Consider the following 13,294-nt stretch of genomic DNA (forward strand, 5'->3'; position numbering starts at 1 on the left):
AGGGATCAGAGATTGTATGGCCAAAGGGAATAGTCACAATCAATGAAAAGCCGGATGAAGTGCTAAAGAGGGTTACATGAGGGTGTGATGTAGTCACCAAGACAAAGTAATCATAACCCGCTGTGACATAAAGTGACCTACCTGTACTGCTGTGACTTGTGTATATCAATCACATATATGGTCTTCTACAGCGATTAAGCTGTTGTGCCTTTTTCAGACATTTACCAGTAAAAAGAAGTGTGTTTAATGCAATCCTTTCCTGAGTCCTCTCTACCATATTTTGCTACAACGAGTCCTGCATCATGTCTGGTACTGGGCGCACTGTTAACATGACTATTACTATCATCATAATGAAAAGAGCTCCAAGTATAATAATTGTTCGTGGGTGTCCACAATGGGGCATAATACTGTGTGCAGGGGCCACTAGGCAAAATAATATTGTGTGCAGGGGCCACTAGGGGAAATAATACTTAGTGCAGGGGCCACTGTGGGGCATAATACTGTGTGCAGGGGCCACTAGGGGAAATAATACTGTGTGCAGGGGCCACTTTGGGGCATAATACTATGTGCAGGAGCCACTATGGGGCATCATACTGTGTGCAGGGGCCACTGTGTGGCATAATACTGTGTGCAGGGGCCACTATGGGGCATCATACTGTGTGCAGGGACCACTATGGGGCATAATACTGTGAGCAGGGGCCACTATGGGGCATCATACTGTGTGCAGGGACCACTATGGGGCATAATACTGTGTGCAGGGGCCACTATGGGGCATCATACTGTGTACAGGGACCACTATGGGGCATAATACTGTGTGCAGGGGCCACTATGGGTCATAATACTGTGTGCAGGGACCATTATGGGGCATAATACTGTGTGCAGGGGCAACTATGGGGCATAATACTGTGTGCAGGGGCCACTATGGGACATAATAGTGCAAGCAGGAATGCGGGGGGAAGGTTTGGTCGGTCAGGGGTTTTGGCGTTGGTTGGGAGGGGGAGGGGTAGGCCCAGGTCAAAAGTTCAACAAGGAGCCCCGCCATTCCTTTTTACACATACGATGAAGAGGCCTACAGAACTTTGGGGGCGTGGCCTAAGAAATATTAGAAATACTGCAGAGGTCCCTGGAACACCTACAAGTAAGTGCCATAATACTATTCACAAAATCATAAAAAATTGAAGTTTGGTCTAAAGATAAGGACTAGAGATGAGCGAACACTGTTCGGATCAGCCGTTCCGAACAGCACGCTCCCATAGAAATGAATGGAAGCACCTGGAACGTACACTTTGCCGGTGGCCGGTCGCCGTGCCAGGTGCTTCCATTCATTTCTATGGGAGCTTGTTGTTCGGAACGCCTGATCCGAACAGTGTTCGCTCATCTCTAATAAGGACCCCTCACTGACTCTAGAATACTGAGAAAGGCGGCACTAGACTACCGAAGTTAGTTACATTGTTTTCTCCACTTTTTCTAGCCACATAGGAAGCTTTAATTGGTATTTTAAAAAAAAAAATTTCAATTTTTTGTTGTCTAAATTTGGAGAGTGTCTCATAGTCCGAAACATTTGTCTTATTTTGCAAAGCAAACAAATCAAGACAAGACTTTTAAAACTCTTTGTATATTTAATTAAAAAATATAATCATTATGTGAATAAAGTGTTACAAGATTGACAACAATAGAGTTTATAAAAACATTCACTACAAAATACATTAGTCATTTTCATTTAGTTCGGGAGTTGTGTATGTCCAGCATTTTACAGGTTATTTTACAATATTCCTATTTAACCATTTCATTATAGTGGGGCAGCTACCATCACTGGTCAGCGACTAAGGAAGAAACATGGTTCACAATGACTGCTACAATACTAAGTCTCATGGGCATACCAAGTGATCCAGCTACAAACATGGAAGACATATTGACTAGTGTTGAGCGAATAGTATTGGTCGAATACCTCACTCCCATAGGAATGCGTGTAAGCGGCCGAACACCAAGGGGTTATGCGCATCAAATATTCACTGCACTTAACCCCTTGGTGTTCGGCCGATTACACGCATTCCTATGGGAGCGAGGTATTCGATGAATACTATTCGCTGAACACTAATATTGACCAAAGTAGGCATTTCAGTAGGAAAACTTATAAAACAAGAAACAGCAAATACGTTTCGATTGTAACGTATATATTATTATTATATAAGAAAGCTTATTCTTAGTTCTATATTATATTTTATTCTCATATCCATCTATTGCAGTGGTCTGAATCATGTGAAATTGCCAGTCCCAGATCTCACATCTTAAAATGTCTATTGTGGTATATTGGGACTGGGTGGGGTGAAGGATGTTGGAGAAGGAGCAACAGTATGGACCATGAATATTCTATATTTACAATATTCTATGAGAATAAATGATAGAAAAAATCCTATTTAGTAAAATGCACATTAAACAATATGTCACAAGTTTGTACATTGGATTTGGCTGATTGTTGTGTCTCGCCCGCTACTCCGAGTTGTACCTACATTATTAACTTAATCTGCTGGAGTATTTGGTATTATTGCCTTTGGTTCTTATGCATATTACCAATTAAAGAAAAACCTGTTTATATGTCAATATAGAAAATACATCTGTTCTCCATTAAGTAACAGTTCTGGCGCTTTTTTCTCGTAACTCTGCATTGTCCTGCTGCTTTGTTATTCCTCCAAAAATTTTGGAAAAAATTGACAACTGGATAATATAATGCCCTTTGTCAATAGGGAGTGTTCTTACACTACACTGATTGGATAGAGTGAAACTGTGTAGGGACACTCCTCCAATTGATGACACCTAGTTGTCAATTTCCTTAAATTTGTCTACAAGGATTAACCTAGGAGCGGCACAACACACAATTTTAAGAAAAAATGCTACAAAATTTTACGAGTAATACAAGTGTTTGGTAAAACAGATAAGTTAGGAGAGGTTGACACAATGATAAAAGTGAGGTCACACTTGTCTATCTGCAATTGACAAAGCAAACTACCGATGATGAATCAGTGATGTGAGCATGATCAAAAATCTATGGAGGTTCAGACGAAATATGGAATGAATGAAATGTTCTCCTGTGTGGGATTCTGTACCAATGTGCAGGCTCTCTGACCAAGCTCTGCGAATATTGCACACAATCTCCACACCAATGAGATGCTCCATTGTTCTCTTTGTTTCCATTCTAACAAAATTCCCACTCTTTTGGGTCTGGGTGAGATTCTCACAATGACTCAGCCTTCTCATTTCGTTTCAATGACCGACAAAAGATGGCTAGAGCTCAGCTCTGCCTAAAGAGAAAGGCCACATTAAAATTCGTGACACGTTACAGATCTCCACCACATATAAACAAACACAAGGGACTGGGGACAGAATAGTCAGACATAATGTGTCGAGACAACATGACACTTAAATAGGAGCAGCTTCTACACATTAACATAGTCATAACCACACACACACTGTACAAAACACGAAAATCTAAGTGCAAATAGTGATCCTTCAAACACGCGGCTCCATCTGTTTAGAAATGAGATTTCTTTTCTCTGTAATAACAGTCTTAGTTTCTTTTAGTCTTTCCCAATTGCATTAGAAGAACTGGAAATCGCTGACTTTGCTTCCAGGTTCTCTGCAAGTACCACAAGACAAAGCCCTCGACAGCACAAGCTTAATATGTATTCATCAGAGGAGCTGTCATAAGCTTTGTGCCTACACAAGTGCCATTCAGTACCCACAGAAAGTTAGGTTCAGCACATGGAAAAATCTGTCTAATCTAGTTGGCGTGATGTTCACACTTTGCTTCTCAAGGCTTTTACAAGGCTGTACGATCCTTGCAGCTTTGATTTCTTGAGATGATACACGATGGACGCAATAACCCCTGCAGACACGAAGGCCACAGATCCAAAGATAAACATGGAAGTGGGGTTGAATCTTGGACTTGAATGCTGTCGATCTGTGAGGGAAACAAATAGGGCGATGGTTAGAAAGATTGACAGGCAGCATGATGGGAGTGATTGGTAGGACGGATGCCACTTGTATAAGGTCTAGGACATCATGGGAATACGAGCAATAGACATTGAGCATAAGTTCTCAGTTTGACAAAAAAAATCTTTAAACGTCATAAAAATAGAAAACCGTTTGCCATGGGTCTATTAGTTGAATTAAAAAGTTTCCGACCAAGTATTATGCCGGTGATATAGTTTTGTTCTTGTGCCATGTTTCAGTAATACTACGGGCCCCTTCACACTACTGATATGCTGCCTGATTCTGAACGTTAAAACACGGTCAGAATCAGCGCGTATAAAGCAGATCCCATTCATTTCAATGGGGAGCCGGCATACAAGCGCTCCCCATTGAAATGAATGGGCTGCTTTTTTCTCTACGAGCGCTCCCATTGAAGTGAATGGGAAGCGCTGACGTGTACGGCTCGGACTGAGCTGAGCGCCGGGCCCCTTCACACGTCGAGCCGTACACATGAGCGCTTCCCATTTACTTCAATGGGAGCGCTCGTAGAGAAAAAAGCAGCCCATTCATTTCAATGGGGAGCGCTCGTATGCCGGCTCCCCATTGAAATGAATGGGATCTGCTTTATATGCACTGATTCTGACCGTGTTTTAACGTTCAGAATCAGGCAGTGTATCTGTAGTGTGAAGGGGCCCTAAGACATTCCCCTGCAAAATAATGTTTGTAGATACCATCAGCTGCAATCCCATATAGTGTAGGTGGCTCAAGAGGTAAATGTGACTCCTGAGACAGTGGGTATGAAAACAGTATACAATCCTAAACCCACATCAAGATATGAGAGCACACAGCCTAAGTACTGACATAAGGGCTAGTTCACACAGAGTTTTTTGCAGGCGGATTTTGACACGGAATCTGCCTCAAAATCTGCCTGCCAAAAAGGCTCCCATTGACTTCAGCTAGTAGCGGAAAAAAGAAGCGAGATGCCCTATCTTGCTGCGGAATTCGCGGCTCGAGACACGCTCCTGTTTAGGCCCATTCATTCGGGCCTATTGAAGAGCGGAATGCCGCAACAGAATGCTGATGCTGCATTGGCATCCCATCATGGCTAGCCGCGTGGAATGCTCACAAGGTTTCCGCGACCTTTTCCTCCGTGTGACATACCCATAGATGGACAGTTATTGCCACTTCCAGTCACATTTATTCTTAAAACTTTTTTCAAAACTCTTGGTATAGTCCAACACATTCCGACCGCTAACTTATCGAATGTCATACATGCACAAAGGTAAGTTCTTGGTTAGTGTTCACTGGTGATAAAAACCGCACATTTTTGACTTGGTAACTGTAATACAAATGTCAGCTGTGTCCTAGAATGACTCAATAATACCCTGCAGTATGTAAATTGTCCTTGTTTCTGTGCACCAGATGCAAGTCTGATTTTAACTCAAGAGACAATACAAGGATGTTCTCTTACCGTTTTCTCACTATTAGTTCCTAGAGACTTAGGTTTTGGTTTCCTGTGTGTGGGTTTTGTTACTAATTGTAATAAAAAGTAACGAGAAACCTCTTTTTTATATTATTCTAGAAAGTAAGCTTTTAGATAACCTACTGTAAGTGCTTCTCACCTGACACAATGATATTGATGACCTCTGTTTCATTTCCAGCTTTGTTAATGATTTGGAGCATGTATGTCCCAGTGTCATTGCGGGTGACATTGTGCAATGTAAAGGTGCCATTGTTGGTCTGTAGCACTGTGTTATTCTCGGTACACACTTTCTGAAGAATGATGGTTGGAGATGGGATGCTGTGGGTCTCACAAGTGATAGTGACTGTATCACCTTCTCTGATGTTCTGTGATGGAGTCACAACCACTGTGGTGTTTCGTGGTGGAACTGGAAGAAAATGTATGAGGTTATTTATAGGGGAGATTGTATAGACCAGAACGTTATTTTATTTTTTGCCTTATGAGATTACAATCAGGTTATGTATACTATACATTGGTCCTAAAAACCCCTTTATGACTAATTATAAGATATCAGTTGACCATTGAACTTCACCAAGTAAGGTTATCTACTTGGAAAAAAATATATGATGCAAAGGCATGAGCTTATGATTGGTTGAAGCACGCAATATTAGTCACACATTGGGATGTTAGTTTATATGGAAAACCTTAATTTGCCACTTATGGCTTCAATCGTCCAACTCTGGCACTTCAGTGTCAATTTTCCACCTCAACTGAAAAACCTTATGATACAAAAATTGTCATTGCTACCCATTGTAGCCATCACACCATGTCTTTCATGAAATCTGCCCCATGATTGGATGTCAATGGCAAAAGTAGACACAAAAATACATGCCACAAGTTGTATATGCTATAGATGTGAAGTTTAAGGGCACTCACCTTGTACAGTCAGAGTATTCATAACAACTTCTTCTCCCGCCTTATTTTTAGATTTACAAACATATGTTCCTGCATTCTCCATCCCGACATGAGTGATATTATAAGATCCATCATTTGATAGGAGTCTAATAGTTCCGTCTTCTATTCTCTTCATCAGGACATGTGTAAGGTCTGGAGAGCCTTCCGAGGAGCACAAGATCTGTACAGAGTCACCCTCTGTTACGACTGGAGATGGGGTGAAGGCGACAATGGTGTTCCTGGGTGGAACTGTGAAAGAATCATACAATAAATAATATTAATTTTATGCCCAATATTAATTTTACTGCACAAGCTCTTTGGAGCACATTTATTAGTATTTAATACCGGTTTTCTGGTGTAAAAAAAGTTGCCCCATCAGATTTATGTGATGCTGGGAATCTGTGTCATCTATGTGCACAACCAAGCAGAGGGTAAACCTCAATTATTAGAAACACCGGTCTTCCTATAGCTCCACCTTTAAGTATTTGTAAGATGACCTTTACATGAGCATGATTTTCAATGGTAAAATTGGTGCCTTTAGGTCCCACCATGAGACCTCAATGTCTGATTTTGGTCTTGGCTTGCATGTACCTTGCACTTTTCTTTAACTAGGAGAAGCTGATGTCGCCTGGTTTGTTTTTAGAAAATTCAGGGCAAGCCTGGGGAATTCAGCAACAGCAAATAGTATGAAGCTTCTGGTCCTCGATGCAAAATCTGTAATAATATCCCCCAACTATCATGAGTTCTCTACAGCACTGTTCTTCTCGTATATGGCGGAGGGACGCTCTAAGGTCTGGGTATGCACCCCTTATGTTACTGTAAGTTCCTAAGCAGAACCCATATTTAAGAAAAAAGATCTGTAAACATCCTAAAACTTTCCATCTAGGTTAACCATTTGATGGAAAGTAAGAGTATTGAACAATGCTACACAACATCTTATTTTAAAGCAAACCTGTCACATGGAAAATGCAGTGTAAGCCGGATGCTATAGAGCAGGAGGAGCTGAGCACTTGTCATTTATATCACTGCTATTTCTATGCTAAGAAGTCAAAGAGACAATCCCATAAGTGAGTGACAGCCTCCCCTCTACAACTGTGCATACAGAGATAGCTGTCAATCACCAATAGGACCGCCTCCTGGATTTCTCAACATAGAGAGAGTAGAGGTTTCAATAAATTACAAGCTATACTGAATTTTTATTATGCTAAGAATTCAGTTCAGCTGAGCCGCAGTCAGGAAAGGAAATGCTGCTGACACACGGTTCATGCTTTGTGACCCAGACACGGTTGTTACAAACAGCCATTACATGGATTGAGTGCGGTCTCCAACTTTTTGATATATTTACTAAAAAAAAAAAAAAAAAATTGATTTAAAAAAGCTACTTTCTATGCATTAAGATCTCACCTAGCACAGTCAGCGTGGTTTCTACAGTTTGCTGTCCTATTCCATTTGAGGATTCACATACGTAGGTTCCTGTATGTTCTGATGTAGCATGTGAAATTCTGTACTCGCCATGCACAGACTCCAACTCAGTCATGCCCAGGTCTGTTTTCATCCTCAGGACCAATTTAGGGGCAGGGGAAGATTCAGATTTACACCTCAAATATACACTGTCTCCTTCTCTCACGGTATGCGATGGTGTGATAGTTAGAACTGTGTTTTTTGGAGGAGCTGTTAAAAGAAAAAATGGATGTTAATACCAAAAATGCAGATGCTATGGTTTATTTGGATGAGTGAAGATGTGCTAAAAGGTGAGCAGTGAGTAGGTATAAGGCGACACACATGCCCTGGAACCTGGATTTTGAAATTGAAACTGCTACTCAACATCTAGTACTCACCTCCAACCAATATTTCCAAGTTGTCTTTGTCACTTCCTAGTACGTTACTTGCTTGGCACTCATAAATTCCACTGGTCACTTCAGACAATGTCACCTCTGGATCTGAAGAAAGGAGAACACTCTCCCCTGATTCTAAAAGTTTATAAATGTCAAACTTTGGAATAGGGACTCCCTTAGAAACGCAAGTCAAAGTCACCATGTGTCCATCAGTCACCTCAATAGATGAAGATGTAAGAATAGTTTCCCTTGGGGGATCTGAAAAAAAAAATGAAAGTGTTTGACTTTGGAGAAGGTTTTATGAGAAACACTATTGTATCTATGCATACGGATAAATAAGTCATTGGATATTGCAAGGAGGACACTTACATTCTACTGTGAGGGATTCTGACGTCTCGCTTACACCATACTGATTTTCAGATATGCATTTGTATACAGCAGCATCTATTGGCTCGGCTGCATCTATGCGGAATCCTCTTGCAGAGTCCAAGGAAATCTCTCCATCGTCTGCAATCTTCCACAATGTCACATTTGTATTGTTGCTTGCAAGGCATTCGATGATAACTTCTTCTCCAGCTACCACTCTTGTTCCTGGCTTTATCGACAGTGTGGGCTTTTCTGGTAGACCTAATAAGAACAAAACAATTTAGTGCCTATAGTTTTAAGCCTTATGTTTTTATCTAAATCCATTTCCATAAGGATTCTTTGGGCTTTTGCCTCATAGGCTAGAGTTGACATGCCAGTGATCCTAATTAGATTTTGCATTGCAAACTCTGTATATTTTAAGGCTCGCTGTAATCTTTTATGGCTCTGTAACAGTGTCGGTGCCAAAGCCTATGGCGAATATAGCCAAGTGCTGCATTGTGGCGACTTCCATCAGTGTCATTGAGTGGAGCAACAGGGCACAAGCCCGACCACCGATTCATTCCAACATATATATAGGGATGTCATCGCTGCAGCCAAATGGACCAAGGACAGCAGGGGACACCAGTGATGAAATGGTAATAACTTGGAAAGGAATAGCTCACCTTGAACATTGATTTCCACAGATGAAGATGTCCTCCCAGCGCTGTTTTCCACGTAACAGATATAGACTCCACTATATTCTGTTTCTACATTTGAAAGTGTCAAAGCTCCGTGACCATCAGATGACATTTCAAGTTCTTGGCCCCCCATCAGCTTCACCCATTGGACAACAGCTTGATATCTACTGTTAGATGAACATAACAGATGGACTTCTTCACCAGCGTTCACTCTTTTGGATGGTTGAACAACGATTTTGGGTTCTCCTGGAGGATCTGAAAATAGACGGTAACACAGGATCAGCACCTTTAGACTGGGACACAAGGGGAGTGATTACAGTGGGTCAGCCGCCTGACGTCAGCAGCTAACCAGCCCTGATCTATAGTAGCAGCTAATCTCATCCACATAATGCAACTACAACCTGTAGCACACGGTCTTAAACCCGCAGGATATCAATAATTATGAAATGCAATGGTTGAAACTTCCAGAAAACCTGCAGATGTACTACAGCAAAATCACACATTGGGAGATTTTTTTCCATGTTCTAGGGAATACACTGCTGAATTTCAGCAAGTTAGGATTGTGTTCCTGCTCAACCCTAGTAATAAAAAACATCCATGCAATGGGTTAGGCTGTAAAGTTAGATTACTTGGAGATAAAGCAGATATAATAACACACTTCTACTACTTACACATTAGAGCGAGGGTCTGTGTTGTGTTTTTTGTTATGGGATCAACCACTTCTCCTAAGAATTTCAGTATAGCCACACATGTAACCTCTTTCGTGTCCATCTCCTCCACCAGGACTACATCATAGGTCAGAGTGATGTTTTGTTCCTCGTACTCTTTGTAATTGATTTCTGCATCGTCAATGTTAGCCACACTGGCTCCAGCCAACAGGATCTCAGCACTCAGCATCTCGGCAGGATAGATATTAGGGAAGGTGCAGGTGATACGTGACTGTTGTCCAACCACAAGAGACGAGATATGTAGAATAGGTTCGCTGGGGAATGCTGTAGGAACAAAATCACTCTATAATATCTCAAATGGACAACAGTGGATAAAAATTACATACTATGCCTTGACACAATACTGTATGTTCAACTACATATACATCAGAAAAAAGATATATCAACATGTGTCGACCCTGCCAGAATAATGATGGGGCCAGTGGCCCTGTCACACCCACTTTCAGAAATGTGGCAAGGACGGCATAAAAAACCACCTGCAAATATTGTCACAAGTGCATTAAAAAAGTTGCAAACCACAAAAGTAGCATAGGACCCTATGACCAACAGCTGCAGTTTTCTAAAGTTTTAAGCACGTTAATTTTAGTAGAAGAACCGCCACCAGTAGAGGGAGCTCATGAGCAGTACAACAGTACGTTGCTTCTGGTGGTGGTTGCCGGCAATAGGCCTGTAAAGTTTCAAATCTACATCTGCTCAGGAAATTTTGAAGGTGGCACTCTAGCGACTATAAAGATATACTAAAAAAATTGCTATTGCTAATGTCCATAATAATTCTGTCTGACTACATAGCTATATACTGTATCAGATTTTCTATACATGACAGCAATGAGCATTAGATGACCAAATATATATAATGGAATGGTGACGTATATATTCAGATATAGCAACATATTGCAGAGTATTCCCATTGAAAATAGTCCCTAGAATAAAGTCATACTACCTAATGGCTACAATATATGATGAATGCAGCTAGGGAGTGGATAGAGGTGACGTTAAATCCCCAGGGCATGAACAAGGTGGTATACCCGTCTTCATGTCGTTACGGAGCCCTTCCCCAATGTCTAGTTACTGCCAATCCCGAATGTGATGCCCATTGTGCTCTATGTGCCCCCTGCTAAACTTTATAGTGCCCCTGATTGTTACAGGCGGGCAAAAAGAACAGATTTCTCACAAAAACAAATGATGGCATGCTGCAATGCAGAGAGTATTACAGACCGCAGTCTTTACTAGACGCCTTATAGGACCACAATATAGGATTTTACTGTGGGTCTAATTCAGAACGTACCATGTGAACGAGACCCTAATTTATATAATAAAACCCACAGATGTGTTCTGTCCTCGATCTGGTATTGTGAGTTTTTGTCAGTCATACAAAAGGGGAAGTTTCACAACCAGATGAGCGTTATAACACTGCCCTATTTCATTACAGGCGGGTTATTTGAAATACTTCAGCAGCGGTTGTACTAAAACCGACAACGTGTGGGAAGGATACTGATCGTGTGTTACAGTCTTAAGAAAGGCTTTTATTTCCTCTTTAACCCCTACATTACAATCCACAATCTAATATTCCCCATTCCTCTTTGTTTCTTATTGTCCTATCTGCAGTTCACCTTCTTTGTTCCCCTTCATAGACCCAAGAACATGCCTAACAATACATCAAGGATGCACAAACAGGTTCCTTAACCACTGCCCTATATCTCACAAATCTTGAACATTAACAGTATATAAGATATAATAGTAGGTTCTATAAGATACTTACAGTAGACCATGATTGTGAATCTTTTCTCTGCTGGTGGATTATCACAGGACACGGTACATCGGTATGACCCATCAGTCTCAAAGCCGACCTTCATGGTTAGAATTGATGTTTTGCCGTTGGTCTTCACAGTACCACTTACTGTCTTGTCAATGAGGTTAGACCAGGTGAAGCCGGGTTCCTTTGTATTACATTTCGATGCTGAACAAACAATATCAAGTTCTTCACCAATCTGAGCCTTGATAATATTCTGCGGTGATAGCAGATGGATGCCTATAGCAGAAGCTAAAGAAGGACACAAGTCAGCTAGATGCCCCAGACACATTGAAATAATATATTATAACATTAAATTGTATTATCGGTATGGAAGTCTAGAGGCGGCCACACAGCCAGCCATACACAATGCAATTTGGGGAAGAAAAAATGGATGGAGCCTGTGGCACCATTTGGTTATATTGGGGTCTCAGACCGTATTTTATAGCGTCAAGGACCCCCATCCTTCTTGTTATATATGAATCATTCCCTTCCATATGTCATATTTGTTAATATGGCCAATTTAATCCAACATACAGTCTATGTGTGTTTCCGTTGGGATATAAGCTGGGGGGGGGGGTACTTGGTTAAGAAAGTGGTACGGGTATAGGGGGCCTGAGGTAGCAGCTGTTGGTGAAAGGATGACTTAAGGAGCACCAGGGTCTACAATGACAGGACAAAAGGTTTCTAAAAACTGAAATAAATGGCTTTTACCATAATAGGTGGCAATAAATAAATGTATAGATTATGATTTAGGATAGATAGATAGATAGATAGATAGATAGATAGATAGATAGATGATAGATAGATAGATAGATAGATAGATAGATAGATAGATAGATATTCCATTTTCATTCAAAGATAAATCCATCAAAAATTCTTACTGTGCGTAAAGATGATTTGCAAGCAGAGCGTCAGTAACGTTGCGCTGACAGTACTGATCTTGGCCATATTTTAGGTCCCCTTATATATGTTGCTTCAGCAGAAAAGTGGGGTTCCAGCTTTTGTATAATTTCTTAATGGTCTTATATATTCAGTCTTGAATAGCTATTCCAGTAGGATGTCTGTGATTTCCAGGATTCTGCAGAGTTAATAAATTCCAGTGCTACAATGTTTCTCCGACATGAGCTCTTGTATGCCTTGTTTCTTTGTGCTAGCCTTGTCTGAGCTGTGTAACAGACATCTCACAGTGTCAACCTTTTATAAGGTGACAGGAGGAGGGGGATTCTTGGTGGGGAATTCTCAAAGCAGGGTTTGAAAGATTACAAACAGAAGTTGTCTCATTGCCCTCTAGTGGACAATACACAAAATTACAAAGTAATCTCAAGGTACCAAGGTTGACCTCAAGCACACGTTATTAGGAATTTCCTACTTTAGTCATTATTATTTCTGTCTTCAATGGCCAGGCTTAAAAAATATAATGAAAGGGAAAGAGGCTGCGACCTAAAGGAAAGCTGTTAATGTTCTAGTAGGATAAGGCTAAAATTACACTTATTTTATGTACTATATTTGTC

The 13,294-nt window shown here is 41.0% G+C and overlaps 1 protein-coding gene across 2 annotated transcripts; it reads right to left on the minus strand.

The window, feature by feature from the left end:
• Positions 1-1,648: 1,648 nt before the first annotated feature.
• Positions 1,649-12,938, minus strand: VCAM1 (vascular cell adhesion molecule 1). Of its 2 annotated transcripts, XM_075287623.1 has the most exons (10): positions 12,665-12,938; positions 11,751-12,032; positions 9,935-10,255; positions 9,249-9,518; positions 8,590-8,847; positions 8,224-8,478; positions 7,790-8,056; positions 6,368-6,634; positions 5,592-5,858; positions 1,649-3,958 (listed from the first exon to the last, which is right to left on the minus strand). In XM_075287623.1, exons 1-10 carry the CDS (start codon positions 12,729-12,731, stop codon positions 3,795-3,797), a joined length of 2,418 nt encoding a protein of 805 aa, XP_075143724.1. In that variant the 5' UTR covers positions 12,732-12,938; the 3' UTR covers positions 1,649-3,794. The 2 variants fall into 2 exon arrangements, with proteins under 2 accessions (XP_075143724.1, XP_075143725.1); XM_075287624.1 differs by lacking the exon at positions 5,592-5,858.
• Positions 12,939-13,294: the final 356 nt, after the last annotated feature.

This window comes from Leptodactylus fuscus, chromosome 9 (assembly GCF_031893055.1).
Source record: "Leptodactylus fuscus isolate aLepFus1 chromosome 9, aLepFus1.hap2, whole genome shotgun sequence".
NCBI classification, from domain to species: Eukaryota; Metazoa; Chordata; class Amphibia; order Anura; family Leptodactylidae; genus Leptodactylus; species Leptodactylus fuscus.